We start from the raw sequence: 18,276 nt of genomic DNA, 5'->3' as shown, positions 1-18,276 counted from the left end.
CTGAATGGTGCCCCCACGCATCTCAGCCCACAGCACAATTGCGGGTGCAGGAACCGGGGGCCAAACCAAACAGCCCACAATAGTGTGAACCAAGTCTTAAAGGTCCCGTCCCCCCCCGGTTGTCAGTTGGTGACCTGGCCAGTAAAACACCTCCTGTATTAGAGATCCCCACACTCTGAATGAATGAGCACAGGGACCTTTGCAGCACTGTCAGTCTGGGGGGGGGGGGTTAGATGTACTAGTAGATTTTAAAACTAGTTTTTTTCATTCTGGGATAAAGGTTTTATATACATATATAAAAAATTAAAAAAAAGAAAAGTTGGCCATTGTAAGCACCCCTGCCACTGTTGAATGGCTTGCCCCATACCTCTAAACTGACACATCTGGAAGAGAGCTTGTTCTTTTGAAAAACCAACTGGATCACCACATGCAAATAGAAGAAAGAAAGCCTAAAAAAGAAAACTAATACAGACATCACATCTAAGAATTGGTAAGCTGCAACATAATAAATGTTTGCTTTTGGGTTTACTACAGCTTTTATTTATAAATAAACTGAATCTGTAAATACTTAAGATTTTAAAAATGTGTGCAGTTAACCTCGTAAAATGATCTCCTGGACTTTTCTTGAATTGATTACATCAGTTACAGCATCCTTCAATAGAGGCTGTTCTTTCAAAACCAGTTTGTGGCTGTCTACTCCCATCTGCTGGAAAATGGAATGAGAACAATGTCATTAATTTTCAGAGATTTCTTTTAATAAATGTTGCTTCTCACTGTAAAAGGAGTTACCTGATAAAGACGAAGTGTACTGGCATCTGGAAGAAAATGCAGTATTTCTTCTAGGAGAAACTCTATAGGGACCAGTGTTCCCAGTCCTAATTTATCCACCAAAGTTGTGAATGTCTGCAATGTTAAAATAGCGTGTGTTACTCTTTACTTCACAACATTCCATAATTGAAATACCCACACTTGTTTACTGATTTTCTTTGTACTCCAATCCACATCACAATAAATAACCTAGTGAATGACAGTCAAGAACATTTAAGTGTTATAATTAATCTGTCAGAGGTGGTGGACAAGTTACATAACTGCTTCAGCAATAGATAAAACCCTGTAGCATTTTGCCTAGAGGAATCTGCTCCTCACATACATCTTTTTTTACAATAACAAGCATGAAAACCTATATGCTTCCACTCAATCAATTCTATTCAGTGATCGCCGATGTCTTTGGTTTGATATTAAAACAAAAAAACTGAAAAATCATTAACAAAAATTTTAGATTTCCAAAAACAAATTGCCCTGAAATGGATGCATTCCTAAAGGATTAATTAAAGTAGAATGAAACCAAAAAAATTAACAAGCAACTGACAGGTAAAATGTTTATGATAGAAAAGAACCTATTGGTCTAGTTAGTCATTAAAATGATTGTAAATACATAAAAAAAAAAAAAGTCTACAACCCAGGAGGCAACCTGGTTATATGTCAGGCACAGGCAAATTAGTAAGAGTAAAAAGAGTAGAAAAAAAACAAAACAATATAGTTCAATACAGGGGTAGGTAGGTGGGATACTAAAGCTGGAAAAATCATTATATAGGAAATACAAGGAAAGGAAAGTGTAATAAAACAGACAAAAGGGAAGCCAAACATTATCTGCTAAAAAACACAGAAAGAGGAGCACATGGCTAAATACACTAAGAAAGAATACAAGACCATTTTTGAGGTACATTAATACGAGGAAGAAAATATACTACGGGATGCCAAAAATATAAGCTGGAAATAACACTTATGTTTAGGGAACCATGGATGTAGCAATTCATTTAAACAATTACTTTTGTCTTCTCAGACATGACACAAAAACATGTTGGAGATCTTATTGACAGTAGCAGTGAAGGTTAATTTTTCAAGGTTTCTAGAGGCAGAGGAAGCAGATAAACTGGCTTGCTTAAAGCTTAATAAAGCCATTGGTTTCAAAGAGTATTCATCCGAGAGTACTACGAGAACTTTGATGAATAGTTGTTGGACCATTAAATGATCTTTTCAACCATTCTTTTTAGGAAGTTCCCCATGACTGACAGACAGCTAATATTGTAGCTCCCCACAAGAAGGGTAGTAAGGAAAATGCTGGCAACTACAGGCTAATACATTTAAAACCGTATCAGCCTCTATTTGCATGGATGTTTAGCCACACTGCAAATCCCAGTGGCAAGAATCTACTGATTCTAGTGGCTGGGATTAATAGCTGTGTGCGCAAAGCTGCAGCAACTGAGCTTGTACACTGCAATGACATGCAGTCAGCTGCTACAGCTATTCATGTTCACACAGTAAGCAATTACCTACGGCTGTTAAATGACAACCAAAAGTGCTTAACACACAATGTGGATCCATAAGCAGAGGAATGTGGAGTTATTCATTCTATCGTATTACTTCTCTTTGTAGTTCTCGCTAAGCTTCTGTTGCCATAAGTGATTCTACTTCATTTAAAATTTGGCAGTATTTTTCCCATCCAGACTTAATCTCAGGATGATTATGACATATACCTCCCAGCTGACGCACTTCCCTCCCCGCCATATCTGCCAAAACATGCACAACACACATTTGCTGCACTTCCTGATGCCTTCTACCACAGAGACACAGGAACACAATTGTTGTCTGGGTTATTGAGCCTCCTGCATTCCAAATATACAAAAACCCATTCTTCTGCATTGCATTCTGTAAGTAACCTCTCGGGATGAGGATCCCCTTTTTTTTAGCATTACCCCTCATTTCAGCATTAACTATGTTTTTGGGTTGGAGAGAGTAAGAAAGAATCAGAACTTCTGTGTTACTGCTATCTACAGTCATGGCCGAAATTGTTGGCACCCTTGATATTTCTCCAGGAAATCATGTATTTCTCACGAAACGTATTGCATTAACACATGTTTTGCTATACACATGTTTATTCCCTTTGTGTGTATTGGGACAAAACAAAAAAAGGGAGGAAAGAAAGCAAATTCGACATAATGTCACACAAACCTCCAAAAATGGGCTGGACAAAAGTATTGGCACCCTTTCACAACTGCGGATAAATAAGAATGTTACAAGCATGTGATGCTCCTGTAAACTCACCTGGGGCAAGTAACAGGTGTGGGCAATATAGAAATCACACCTGAAAGCAGATAAAAAGGAGAGACGTTCACTTAACCTTTGCATTGTGTGTCTGTCTGTGCCACACTAAGCATGGACAACAGAAAGAGGAGACGAGAACTGTCTGAGGACCTGAGAACCAAAATTGTGGCAAAATATCAACAATCTCAAGGTTACAAGTCCATCTCCAGAGAACTAGATTTGCCTTTGTCCACAGTGCGCAACATTATCAAGAAGTTTGCAACCCATGGCACTGTAGCTAATCTCCCTGGTCGTGGACGGATGAGGAAAATTGATGAAAAATTGCAACGCAGAATAGTCCGGATGGTGGATAAGCAGCCCCAAACATGTTCCAAAGACATTCAAGCTGTCCTGCAGGCTCAGGGAGCATCAGTGTCAGCGCGAACTATCCGTCGACATTTAAATGAAATGAAACGCTATGGCAGGAGACCCAGGAGGACCCCACTGCTGACACAGAGACATAAAAAAGCAAGACTACAGTTTGCCAAAATGTACTTGAGTAAGCCAAAAGCCTTCTGGGAAAACGTCTTGTGGACAGATGAGACCAAGATAGAGCTTTTCGGTAAAGCACATCATTCTACTGTTTACCGAAAACGGAATGAGGCCTACAAAGAACAAAACACAGTACCTACGGTAAAATATGGTGGAGGTTCAATGATGTTTTGGGGTTGTTTTGCTGCCTCTGGCACTGGGTGCCTTGACTGTGTGCAAGGCATCATGAAATCTGAGGATTACCAAAGGATTTTGGGTCGCACTGTAGGGCCCAGTGTCAGAAAGCTGGGTTTGCGTCCAAGATCCTGGGTCTTCCAGCAGGACAATGACCCCAAACATACGTCAAAAAGCACTCAGAAATGGATGGCAAAGAAGCGCTGGAGAGTTCTGAAGTGGCCAGCAATGAGCCCAGATCTAAATCCCATTGAACACCTGTGGAGAGATCTTAAAATTGCTGTTGGGAAAAGGTGTCCTTCCAATAAGAGAGACCTGGAGCTGTTTGCAAAGGAAGAGTGGTCCAAAATTCCGGGTGAGAGGTGTCAGAAGCTTATTGATGGTTATAGGAAGCGACTGATTTCAGTTATGTTTTCCAAAGGGTGTGCAACCAAATATTAAGTTAAGGGTGCCAATACTTTTGTCCAGCCCATTTTTGGGGTTTTGTGTGACATTATGTCATATTTGCTTTTCTGCCTCTGTTTTATATTTGTTCCAATACATACAAAGGGAATAAACATGTGTATAGCAAAACATGTGTTAATGCAATACCTTTTTTGTGTGAAATACTTGATTTTCAGGAAAAATATCAAGGGTGCCAACAATTTCGGCCATGACTGTATGTCCCCGTTGGGGAAATATTCCCTCATTTTCTGTCCATGTATTTTGAGTGGCTTCTATTGACCATTACTTACCAAAGCAGGCCAATGAGTGGGGCAAACACGGCTCCCTTGGATAATTATAGGTTCCTTCCTTGGTGACCAAACTAGTGGTCCTTCCAGTAAGATTACCAAGACATCTGCTCCATGAACTTGTACCCATGAAGGTCTCCTAGAACTTTTCTGGTCAAATTCCACATATACCTGAAAGAAATAACTTGCTATTATTACGTGTAAGCCATTACTGTAAAAAAATAAAGGCAATGATAAGAAGTTATAGTCAACTTACAAAGCAATGTGTTAAAAAAGCACAGCCAAAGCTTTTTTTGGACATATTTCTCTTCTGGGTCATAAAACCCACTATCAGCTGACTTCACAGAGCCACTCAAGACTCCAGAAGGATTCCAACCATATTGTGAGATCCACCCAGAGGCCTGAATGACAGCTGGCTCTAGTTCTCAGCAAGCAGCTGAAAACCAAAGCAAGCTGTGTCTGCCCCTCTACTAGCTAGGGAGAATGTCCCCAGCACACCGAGTATCATCAATATGGGTCCAAATGTTTTAATGATCACATAGTTACAGCAAGGCAACGTTTCAGAGTCTCACAGGTTCCCTTCATCAGGAATGTGACTCTACTAGCTGGTGCTCCAGTGAGTGCTGGAGGAGCAGAGCAGAGAGTGGAGATTAACAAAACGCTCTTCTCAGAGCTAACCAAGAACTTAACAATCAGCACTCATGCGATTGCTCAGTTCCTGAACTTGGAGCCAGCTGCATCATATCGATGCTGCAGCATAAAGGTGAGTATTAGTGGTGCACAGAAATGAAAATTCTGGTGCAGAAACTGATATGAAAAATTCAGAATGCACGTGGCCGAAAATCGAACTGAAAGCAAAATGTCTGCATATGTGGGGGTGGGGAGGCTCCATTTTTTTTCTACTTTCATGTATATTTTTAACTTATGATTTTATTGCTATCACATAGATGACCAATAGACCCCTATGTGATAGCATATGAGTGACAGGTCCTCTTTGTAGGGGGTGGGGGCAGCGTGTGCAAAGAGGAGCAGTGTATACAGTGAGGGAGCAGTGTATACAGAGAGGCTCCCTCACTGGCTGTCACTATATGTCGGTGCCAGTTTTTAAATGCAATTTCCGTTTTTTTGTTCAATATATATATATATATATATATATATATATATATATATATATATATATACACACACATACACATACACACACACACACACACACACACATACACACACAGAATTAGCTGTCACTTTCCCCGGAGCTAAAGGAAACTATTTCTTTTATCTCAGGAAAGAAACTAAAAGGAAACGGTTTCTTTTAGCTGGGAGGAAAGTGACAGCTAATTCTGTGAGCTATTGTGAAAAAAAAAGGAAAAAAGCCTTAAATTACATTTAAAAACTGGCACTGACCTATAGTGACATCCAGTCACTGAATACACTGCTCCTCTCCTGCCTTTCTCAGCCGTCACCCCATCTGCTGTACACACAGTCTCCTGTATCGGCTAAATTTTTCCTATTGGCAAAATGCAGATAGGGCTATTTTGGGCCGATAAGTTTCAGTGGCCGAAATTTTGGTGCATCCCTAGCGAGTATGCATGTTTATCTTTTTACACCCCCAAACTTCTCCTTTAAGATTACCAGAAATCTATCAAGCCACTGCAAAATAAGTCCAAATACCCATGACTATGGAAAATTTACTAAAGACATTGCTAGCAGAAAGGTTGTATTTTTTTTTTTTTTTTTAAATTACAGAAAAGAGACTATGGGGACTTTTTCCTATGTCTGTCAGCGTCTTTTGGTGTCCATGTTGTAATTTTACTAAATTGAGGTATTTCAGGAAAATACCGCAATATGGCCACTAGATGTCAATCATAGGCAATAATCATATTAGATAAAAATAGGGTGATTTTTTTTTTTGTTGGCAACTGTGCAAAGATTTGTCACATTCGTTCAGATCTTTTTTTTTATAAATGGACCTCTTTGCTACATCAGTGCTTCTTACCTGCCGGCTAGTAAGCTGCTCTGGATAATAATGATGTTCTATTCTATAGCTTTAGTATGAAGTCCATGTTCCACAATATAAGGGGTTGAATATTATTCATGCGAACATTGGTACTTAATGTTCTAATAGTACAAGTGGTCCAGTAAACAAAATGGCTGAAAGGGCTTCTAGAATGGGGCAGGAGCTCTTTATAAACCATGGTCCGGAGACATCCGACGTTTACTGCCTATGAGGAAGTCAAGTTTATGACAGAACACGTCACTTGAAAGTGACGACAGATGTAGCTTGAAGTGCAGCGGTGGCCATTTTGGAACAGGGAGTTTGTATTATTTACCCATGTAAGCGCATTTAATAATAAATATGTTGTTTTACATATACTGCTGCACTATGGGCTTGTATATTTTATCGTATACGGTGATTGGGAGTATATGAAGAACCGTTAAGGAGAAGAGTAAAGTGAATATTGTATTAAGGATCTGAAGGCACATATCGATGTATGCAAGGTATGGTGCATGCCCAAAGGGGAAGAGCACGTGGATTGGTTTGAACACAGGGCAGCACAGTGGCTAAATGGTTAGCACTTCCGTCTGGCAGTACTAGGGTTGTTGGTTCGAATCCCAGCCACGGCACCACCTGCCTGGAGTTTGCATGTTCTCCCTGTGACTGCGTGGGTTTCCTCCCACACTCCAAAGATATGCTGGTAGGTTAATTGGCTCCTGTCTAAAAAATTGTCCCTAGTATGTGTATGTATGAATGTGAGTTAGGGACTTTAGATTGTACGCCCCTTGAGGGTTAGGGACTGATGTGAATGTACAATATATATGTTAAGCGCTGCGTAAATTGACAGCGCTATATAAGTACCTGAAATAAATAATAAAATAACACTGGAGGTGGCTGGTGCACTGTATACTTCAGTCAAGAGTTTAGCCAGTTCCCGACCGCGCTATAGCCGAAAGATGGCTACAGCATGGTTGGCTAGTTCTGGAAGAGCGTCCATGGACGTCCTTCCAGAACCACGCGCACTGCGCGCGATCTGTGATCGCTGTGTCTTTCGGACACAGCTGATCACATGGCTATGGGATGAGCCGATCACAGCCGCTTTTACCATGCGACCAGCTGTGTCCAATCACAGCTTATCACCGGGTAAATAGGAAATGTCGGTTATCGGCAGTCCTCGCCTCACGCTGACAGCGAATGAGGAGAGCCAGTAAGCAGCATTTCGCAGGGGGACATCTGTAGTATATCATATATATATATATATATATATATATATACACACATATATATATACACACAATATACTACAATATCCACACTGACCATCAGTGTCCTGGTGATCAGTGTAGCCCCATCAGTGCGGTCAACAGTGCCCATCTGTGCTGGCAATCAGTGTCCAGCAGTTAACCAGTGCTGCCCAACAGTGCCACATAACAGTGCCCAACAGTGCCGCCCATCAGAGCAGCATCATCAGTGCCCATCAGTGAAGGAGAAAAATTACTTATTTGCAAAACAGAAACGAAGAAAAACTTTTTTTTTTTTCAAAAAGTTTGGTCTTTTTCTAGTTTAACAAAAAATAAAAACAGTGGTGATCAAATAGCACCAAAAGAAAGCTCTGTCTAAAAACAAAAATTATAAAAATTTAGTTTTGGTACAGTGTTGCATGACCGTGCAATTGTCATTCAAAGTATGAGAGCACTGAAAGCTGAAAATTGGTCTGGGCAGGTCTGGGTAGGGATGAGTAATTGGTGTGGATAGTAGTGGATACTATTCATGGAGTGGTTTCATGCAATTTGAACACGTTTTGGTTGTGTGTAGTTAGCACATGGGTGTATCATGAGATAAAGTCTATCAGAACTCACTACACAATATTAGTTGACTCTTTTTTGGGAGAGTGGGAGCAGTAGAGTAGATGATGAAGAGGACACAGAGAAGATTGTATGATATACAACACATGCTGAATGGGAAGAATCTGGTGAGAATATATGAAGACCTTGTGCTAATTGAAGGACAGTTATGCGCTGATTTGTGTATATAAGATGCTCTAGATCAGGGGTCTCCAAACTATGGCCTTCCAGCTGTTGAAGTACTACATGTCCCATCATGCCTGTCTCTGGGAGTCTTCCCTGTGGCTGTCAGAGTCTTGCAAGGCCTCATGAGTCTTGTAGTTCCTCAACACATGTAGGGCCATAGGTGTCCGTTTATGGACCAGCGGTAATAGATCGCTGCTCAGTTCTCCGGCATTCTCGGAGAACACAGTTCTCCTGTGAATGCAGTTTATGAAGCAGTTCTCCGAACGAAGGAAGAACGGTCTCCAAACTCTGAAAAACGGATCATTTTACTATAATCTCGTGAGATTACAGTAAAAGATCAGTTTACTAAACAGAGGTAAATTATCTCTGCTTAGTTTGCGGTCCCTCTGATTCTCCAGCTCTGGGCTGGAGAATCTGGAGGGAGAACACAGATCTCCAGAGAAGGGCTGACATGATCTCCTGAGTGTCAAACTGTGAATGACCAGAGAATAGCTGAGATCTGTTGAATCGCAGCTATTCTCTGGTCCATAAATGGACACCATAGTTTGGAGACCCCTACTCTAGATAATACACTGCTCAATGTACAATCTCAGGATGTGTACGAAAGTAACATCACCGGGATCAACCACTTAAGACGGCCAAAGATGCAAAACCTGGATACAGACTGAGCAAAGTTGGAAGCAGTAGCAAGGGAGCTCACATCACTGGAAGGCAGTCTTCAGCCATAATTTTGGTAAATGTAGTTATAGCCACTAAAACTAGTGTACAAAGTAAGGACATATCTGGAAATTCACAGACAACCTTTTGAAAATGCTAGATGCCTAGCTGTCATACTGATTTAATGTATTCAGTGCTTTATGAGTCAATAATCCAGAATCAATGTACAAAAAAACATTGATTAGAAGTCAGCCAAAGGGAATTTTTAGGAAAGTTCAGTAATGGCACCCTTCATACGTTCAGTAGTTTTTCTTGACTTCTAAACATAAATGTGAAACAAACAATTAATGTAAATTAGCTTGTCATTGTAATTTTGTAAATACAGTATGTGTTAGATCCGTACATTTGCTTACTATAAATGGAGCTGCTTCCTGCATAATAGCATTGTACAATACCTGTGCCATGCCAATCCTCTTACCCAACTGCAGGTCTACTAAACAGGGTCTGCCTGCCTGAAAACTTCAATGATATTAAAGAGACAAATGACATACATGAGACTTCAATGACATTAAAGTGGAAATGAACTAAAAAAAAAAAAAAGTAAAAACCGCTAACAGGTAGGGTTTTTATGACAGAAGAGACCCTACTGGTGAAGATGTGACTCCCGTATGTATGCGCGGATGCGACGTCATCAAGCAGCTGAACAGATTGAACCCATGAGGAAGAATGAGAGAAGATAGAGGCGCACCTGGGAATGATGACAGTGCAGCACTGGAGGGCTTTGTTTTACAGGCAAATCTAACATAATGTGGTAATATGTAGTGCATACTAGCACATTTGTTTTTGAGAGCCAATTTATTCAAAAACAATTGTGGGGTTTAATTCTGAATTAACACCAACTGAAGTTTTGCCATAAGGTACAGAAGCATTTACTAATGAGCAAAAAGCTTGCATGGTAAAGTCTTAATGTTTACACTCCCTATACTGCTGGCCCCAGTTCAAAAAATCCATGGTATAGACATCAGGCTGAACACAAAGATTGCTGCTCCCTCAGAGAGCAGCTGTGTCTATACAGCAGCCTGAAACATCCCATGCCCTGTTGGCACTACACCCATAGAAAACTATATTAGAAAGAGACTAAAAAAAAACAACAAAGCTTTGTGGTAACACTAGTAACAGACAGGCCAAGCAAGTCATTTTTTATTTTACCCATAGTTGCCTTACAATACAATTTAGGGAGCAAGCACAGGGTTAGCACTTGACTACATTCCATGTGTCTTGCAAACAGGACTGCTCTATTTTATCCTCAAAATACTCCTTGCAAAGTTATAAAATACACGTAAAGAGAAGATTAAAGGAGAAGTTCACCTTTAGAACATTTTACATGTTCCACCCATTTTTAGGTTGAAACATGTTTCGGAATCTGCAACCTGCACCCCCGATACCACCCCACCCCAGGAATCTTCTCCCTGCATCCGCGTCATTCATTCACAGATTTTTAGGAATGGATAGACTACAAGTACAGTCAGCCATTCTCAATTAACTGAACTCCAAGGGTGCCAGAGAGCACTCTGGTAGTCCATTGATTCTTCATGCTCCCAAGTAACTGCTCACCTGTACAAGGTATGGGCAGAGAGCTATCCTGAGGTCAGCAGGAGCCTGACATTGCACCCGCGATAGCCGGGTGCCCCGTGCGCATGCGCAAGAAGCGGTGCGCTTTGTGAATGGTAAGGCGGCACCTGGGACACATGACAGGTCCCAGAAGCCGCCGGACCAATCACAAAGCGCAGCGCTTCTCGCTCATGCGCACTGGGCACCCGGCTGTCAAGCCGAGTGCCCACACTACAGAAGCCAGGAAGCCAGCACGCCGCTGGATAGAGGAACAGGTAAGGTCCCGCTGCAGAGTGGACACTAACCAAAGAACAACACCGCGGAAGAGCGGGTACCTGTCAAATTCAGGTACCCGCTCCCCCCCCTCCCCAAAGGTCAGCAGTCATCTCCTGTACTGTCCACAGTCTCTAAGCATCCCTGTACTGTGTCCGCAGTCTCTGGTCATCTCCTGTACTGTGTCCGCAGTCTCTGGTCATCTCCTGTACTGTGTCCGCAGTCTCTGGTCATCTCCTGTACTGTGTCCGCAGTCTCTGGTCATCTCCTGTACTGTGTCCGCAGTCTCTGGTCATCTCCTGTACTGTGTCCGCAGTCTCTGGTCATCTCCTGTACTGTGTCCGCAGTCTCTGGTCATCTCCTGTACTGTGTCCGCAGTCTCTGGTCATCTCCTGTACTGTGTCCGCAGTCTCTGGTCATCTCCTGTACTGTGTCCGCAGTCTCTGGTCATCTCCTGTACTGTGTCCGCAGTCTCTGGTCATCTCCTGTACTGTGTCCGCAGTCTCTGGTTATCTCCTATACTATGTCCGCAGTCTCTGGTCATCTCCTATACTATGTCCGTAGTCACTGGTCATCTCTTGTACTATGTCTGCAGTCCATTGGTTCAGAATATTTTTTTTCCTGTTTTCTGCCTCTAAAACCTAGGTGCGTCTTATGGTCATATGCGTCTTATTTTTTTAATTATTTTTTTTTATAGAGAGGGTGGGCAGCAGAGTTCAACTTTAAGGAATCATTTAAAGCTGAAATCCAGACAAAAGCAGTATTACAATAATACATTGGCACTGCCTTGCCTGATCAAACTTTCCTGTTATTTTCTTTCATAATGCCATAGATTTATCACAAACCCTTGGCAAAGTCCTTTGTAAAACAGCACTAGGGCAGCAATTTGTGTTTTGAACCATTGGACATTGCTGTCCTCTCCCCATAAGCAGATGAGAGTCCATGTTACATCCCTACTGCACTGCATCATCATTATTGGCTGTTGGAGATGGTTGGTTTCTGCCGGACTGCTTCTTCCACCACCCAGCCAATCCTTCTACTGCTATAGCCATGTCATGAAAAAAAAAATGTTGCAATCCTACAGGTTGATGGGATATATAGTTCTTGGGGCATGCAGCGCTACACAGAACAGCTCCACTGCACCCAGCCATTGTAAGGATTCTGTCCACTCCTGCTGTTGTCACATATGCTTTAAAACACATTTTCCCCTTTATTTTGTGAATTTTGAAAAATATAAAAGGCATTGTGTAAGGTTGGGGGAGGGAGGATCAGTAGTACTTTAAGGTGGATCCCAGAGTTCAGCTTTCAAAAATAAACAAAATCAATGACTAACTGGGCTAGGATAAAAAGTGAATAAATAAATGAATATTATGCAAAGGACTTCTGCTGCTACACAGGTATGATCACCTTAACTACTAAACATATAAAAAAAAAAAAAACTCAGCACTGTCCTCAGGGTTGTGGAAATTTTTTTTTTTAAAAACTACTTGTCCAGGGACTAAATCGGTGTCTCGATCTACTTGTCCAGATAAAAAAACATTTTTTTACCCAAAACTGTAATTAAATCTGGGGCACTTTTAGGTATGTCTTGGGCTTTTTTTTTTTTAAAAAAAAAAAAAAAAAAGGGGCTTTATGGCGACTTAAATGTTTAATATTTTTAACACTGCGCTGTTTATCTCTTCCTAACCTCCCTGCCTGTCTCCAGCGCCCAGGAACTAGCAAGGAGGGGAGAGACCTTGTAGTATAATAAGCACCGATTGGCTGCTCATCAGGAAAGGGGAGTGTCAGGCTTTATCCCTTTCGCTGCCAGGGCCCTTTTTGCGTTTTTTGCACACATTTAAAAATTAATTTTAGGCCTGAAGATTACATAAAACCACCAAAACATTTTTCTGAGATCAGAAACACTAGAGCAGTGGTCTCCAAACTGCGGCCCTATGCTTGCCTCTATTCAGCCCTCAGGGTACCATTCTTCCCATCGATACCAACAAGGAGGCACCATTTCTTCCACTAGCACCAACTGTTGATCATTTTTCCTTCCACTAACACCAGTGATGGGACACTATTCCTCCCACTGACACCAGTGATGGGACACTATTCCTCCCACTGACACCAGTGATGGGACACTATTCCTCCCACTGACACCAGTGATGGGACACTATTCCTCCCACTGACAACAGTGATGGGACACTATTCCTCCCACTGACAACAGTGATGGGACACTATTCCTCCCACTGACACCAGTGATGGGACACTATTCCTCCCACTGACACCAGAGATGGGACACTGTTGTGAAAATAAAGCCTAAGGCTCCATACACACTTGAGCGACTTCAAAATCGTGTAATTTTCATTGCAACTTTATGCAATTTTCAATGAGTGCAACTTTGGCTTTGACCATGGATAATTGTTTGTGCTGTATTAAATCACTAGTCAGTAAGGCTTGATTTAAATCCTAGTTTTCTACATAAAGACTAATTCTTGCTGGTATAACTTTAATATGCAAGTAGATAAAGATTTTTAGAATAACAACTTTTCATATTAGTTTTTTATCCCCAGTTTAATAGGTTAATCATTCATATTTGGACAACTTTTCTGTTGTACTTAGGAAGGAGAAAAATAATCATTACCTTAATAACAACAATTTAAATAGATTTATTCAACTGAAACAATAACATTCCAGCATATGTTATTTGCTTAAACATCCATGTTTGTTAACTAATTTGGCTAAACAAAATATATATATTTTAAGAAACTTAGACTGTCAGCCCCTTCCTCCTCACACTTAGTTTCACTTTCTTCTTGTGCAGATCTATTCCACTCCAAACAATCAGAAAAATATTGTTTCTATTCTATTCACTGAACTTCTTGAAATTTAGCACTGAAGGGGTTGATTCTGTATTCATAGGTTTGTAGAAGTTAGGATTAAGGTCTTTTTCTTAACTCTGTTCATGTTATAACATTTTTGCTGTGAAGAAGAGGCATGTGATCTCCGCTGAGTCAAATTCAGTTTTGAGAACTGCAAAAGTAAACCAAGCATCTGTGATAATATCTTGTAGGCAGAGAAACTGCCCAATAATCTTACAAAAACCTCTGGAAGAGCATGACATTGTGAATGGATTTATGGAATTTATTTACCAAAAAAAGTAAACTTATACAGCCTTATTCTACATAATTAAAAAACTAATCTTTATTTCATGATGGAATAACCTTTGGTTGGTAATATATTTTCCTTAAAAAGCATTTTATTTTTAAAAAATCCGATTTAAATCAAAAAAATCCGATTTAAAGCAAAAAAATCTGATTTTTTTAAATTTTATTTAAAAAAAAACATTGATTTTTATCCACCATGCACTGAAGTCTATGGCCCTCGCGTTGCATGAATATTTGAGTCGCACAGTATAAGATTGGTACTCGTTGGGAAACAAAGGGAGCGACTTGTCATGAAACTTTGGACAAGTAGCATAAGTGTGGACTCCAAAAAAAACCTCATCCCTTTCTTTAGAAAAAGAAAAAAAAATGTTTGCATATGGGTGTATTACCACTTTAGGCCCCTTCCAGACAGGGAAGATCAGTCAGCATGATCTGCCTGCAGATCTCTGCTGATCCCCACTGAGCAAGCGGATGACAGGTCTGTGTGCGCTCTGCTGCTGCAGACAGCGGGCTGATTTCAATGGGACGGTCGGATGGAAACGGACTGCCTGTATATTTCCACCCAATTGTCATCTGATCCACCGGATGAATGGGGAACAGATCCTCATTCATCTGTTTTTGAAGTACAGGATCAGATGCCAGCAGACTAGTGTCCGCTGACACCCGCCGGTCCATAGAGGTCTATGGATGGACCGATTAGCTCCACCTCAAAAAGGTGGACCCCATCGGTCCGCTTGTGTGAAAGTGACCTCTTGAGTATGTACTTGAACAAAATTTCTTTTTTTTTTTTTTTAAAAACTGTTTAGTGTCACTTTAAATAAATATATGTAAAATGCACAACCTACTAAAAGGCTCATATAGATATGTGCAAAAATATTCAAATAACGACGCCAAAACTTGGGAGAGCCTAATGGAATGATATTTAGAATAAGCAATGACCAGTCAATGTGCAGAACAAGTCTCTTCGAATGTAAGCTGTAATGAATGGGGCCCTTTGTATTATTTATTTCAGGCACTTATATAGCGCCGTCAATTTACGCAGCGCTTTACATATATATATATTGTACATTCACATCAGTCCCTAACCCTCAAGGAGTGTACTATCTAAAGTCCCTAACTCACATTCATACATACACATACTAGGGAAAATAGACTGGAGCCAATTAACCTACCAGCATGTCTTTGGAGTCTGAGAGGAAACTGGAGTACCCAGAGGAAACCCACTCAGGCATAGGGAGAACATGCAAACTCCAGGTAGGTGGTGCTGTGGTTGGGATTTGAACCAACAACCCTAGTGCTGCCAGGTGGAAGTGCTAACCATTTAGCCACTGTGCTGTCCCATACATTGTATTATAGCTGTACGGTCTGCACGTATGGTGTAAAGAACTGCGTAAACTGTTGGCACTAATAATAATAAAGTGTCAGAGGTGCTTGCTATCTCTGTAAGATCCATGATTATATTGTAAAGTGCTGAGCAAACTATTGGCACTATATAAACCCTGTATAATAATAATAATATAAATCCTGTATAATAAGAATAATATAAATCCTGCATAATATTATAAATCCTGAATAATAATAATATAAATCCTGTATAATAATAGTAATATAAATCCTGTAGAATACTAAGCAACTCATTCACTCCCTTATCATATCACGACTTGACTACTGTAACTCCCTCCTCACCGGCCTACCCCAACACAGGCTATCCCCGCTTCAGTCTATCCTGACTACTACGGCCAGACTCATCCACCTTACTAACCACTCCATATCCCCCACCCCTCTCTGCCAATCCCTCCACTGGCTTCCGATTGCCCAACGCATAAAATTGTCCATAACACTGCCCCAAACTACATCACCGACCTGATATCCAAATACCACCCAAAACGTACTCTCCGCTCCTCACAAGACCTCCTACTCTCTAGTTCCCTGGTCTCCTCCTCCCATGCCCGTCTCCAGGACTTCTCCAGGGCCTCCCCTATCCTCTGGAACTCCCTACCCCAATCCATCAGACTATCACCTACTCTCCTCTCCTTTAGGTGCACCCTGAAAACCCACCTTTTCAGGGAATCCTACCCCGCCCTCAGCTAACTGAAGCGAACCCCTCGTGTATCAAATTGTATTGTTACTGTGCTGTCTCGTGTACTGTCTCCCACTGTAATGTACAGCACTGAGCAAACTGTTGGTGCTATATAAATACTGTATAATATAATAATAAATATAAATCCTGTATAATAATAATAATAATATAAATCCTGTATAATAATAATATAATTCCTGTATAATAATAATATAATTCCTGTATAATACCAAATCCTGTATAATATAATTCCTGTATAATAATAAATCCTGTATAATAATAAATCCTGTATAATATAATTCCTGTATAATAATAATATAAATCCTGTATAATATAATTCCTGTATAATAAATATAAATCGTGTATAATAATAATGATAATATAAATCGTGTATAATAATAATGATAATATAAATCCTGTATAATAATAATGATAATATAAATCCTGAATAATAATTCCTGTATATTAAATATAAATCCTGTATAATAAATAATATAAATCCTGTATAATAATAATAATAAATATAAATCCTGTATAATAATATAAATCCTGTATAATAATAATAATATAAATCCTGTATAATAATAATATAAATCCTGTATAATAATAAATATAAATCCTGTATAATAATAATAAATATAAATCCTGTATAATAATAATAAATATAAATCCTGTATAATAATAATAATGATAAACAACCTGTATAATAATATAAATCCTGAATAATAAATCCTGCATAATATTAAATATAAATCCTGTATAATAATAATAAATCCTGTATAATAATAAAGATGTGATCAGAGATTCCCCCAATCACCTGGCAATAAAGGGAGGTGTGCCAGTCAGGTGGAGGAGGGGCAGGCTGTTCTATAGATATGACTTTTCTATGGAGGTCCCATGGCGGTGTGTGGAATAGTTTGTACCTATTAGTTATGACATGCCCCTTACCCAGGCGGTGTGTATTTTTGGCAGGGGGGGGGGGTCCGGATCTGGAGGCACACAGCCTCCCCTCCCCCATCCAGCTCTGTGTACGGCGCACCGTGCGCTCTGTTTACACGGGGTGGGGGAGGGGCCGCCATCACCGGATTGGGGCCGGATTTGAGGCGGTATGTTTACACGGTGTGGGGGAGGGGCCGCCAGCACCGGATTGGGGCCGGACTCAAGGCCTAGGCGGGACACTCCCGACTAACTTCCCTGCTCCCCCCTCCACGATACGGAGTGGCCACTTACCGCCAGCTCCTCGGGCGCCGCTCCCTTCAGGCCCCGCACGGTTCCGCCCTCCCAGGCCCGCTTCCCCAGCGGGACAGACGGCTCTCCCGGGACTCCCTGCCGTCCGGCGGAGCTTTCGTCAAACAGAAGCCTCAGCCGCTTCCCTACTGGAGATACCGGGGCCGCCATCGTCCAGGGCCGCGTTTCACACGGTGCACCGAGCAATTACCGGACGTGAAAGGAGCCAGGCCTCTCTGCAGCAACCCGCGGAGACAGCGCGTTACACAACAACGCCGCCCTGCGGCTAAGAGCGCGGTGTCAGGCGTCGACAGCGCCCCGTGTGGCGAGGAGGGGAAGCGCGGCGAGAACAATACACCAAACACCCCTTCGTTGTGTTCACTTCAGATGCCGTGTACTGGTTACGTGCGCCCCCTACTGTAAGGGATCCCAAAAATTATAGCGCGTGCAAATGCTGTGCAAGTCAACCGTGTGTTACAAACCACAGTGCCCCCAGTGGTTTGGAGTGTTCACTGCAGGTCAGCCCACCCATAGACACGATACCATTGGTTGACGTCAGCTTAGAGAAGCCATGTTTAGACAGAACCAGAGGTTGTTATTGGTTGAGAGATGACGGCAGGATGAAGTCACAATTTAGATCCACTTGATTCCTTTAAATCATATATTTGGCCACAATTGCCCAAAGTAGTAATAGCTCAATAACATATTTGAA

General features: G+C 41.2%; 1 protein-coding gene across 1 annotated transcript in view; it reads right to left on the bottom strand.

The window, feature by feature from the left end:
- The window catches only part of KDM3B (lysine demethylase 3B), an 85,035-nt gene extending 67,080 nt beyond the window's left edge, over positions 1-17,955 (bottom strand). The window contains exons 1-4 of the mRNA XM_089694057.1: positions 17,568-17,955; positions 4,545-4,712; positions 790-903; positions 598-706 (exon numbers count right to left, since the gene is read on the bottom strand). Coding sequence (XP_089550183.1) covers positions 598-706; positions 790-903; positions 4,545-4,712; positions 17,568-17,735 — 559 coding nt within the window. The 5' untranslated portion in view covers positions 17,736-17,955. The remainder of the gene's footprint in view (positions 1-597; positions 707-789; positions 904-4,544; positions 4,713-17,567) is intronic.
- Positions 17,956-18,276: the final 321 nt, after the last annotated feature.

Source organism: Staurois parvus, unplaced genomic scaffold (genome assembly GCF_062004578.1).
Source record: "Staurois parvus isolate SC_StPar_1 unplaced genomic scaffold, SC_StPar_1.0 ptg000025l, whole genome shotgun sequence".
In the NCBI taxonomy this organism is placed as follows: domain Eukaryota; kingdom Metazoa; phylum Chordata; class Amphibia; order Anura; family Ranidae; genus Staurois; species Staurois parvus.
The sequence above is the reverse complement of the archived record's forward strand: the minus strand, read 5'-3'. Positions and strand labels throughout refer to the sequence as shown.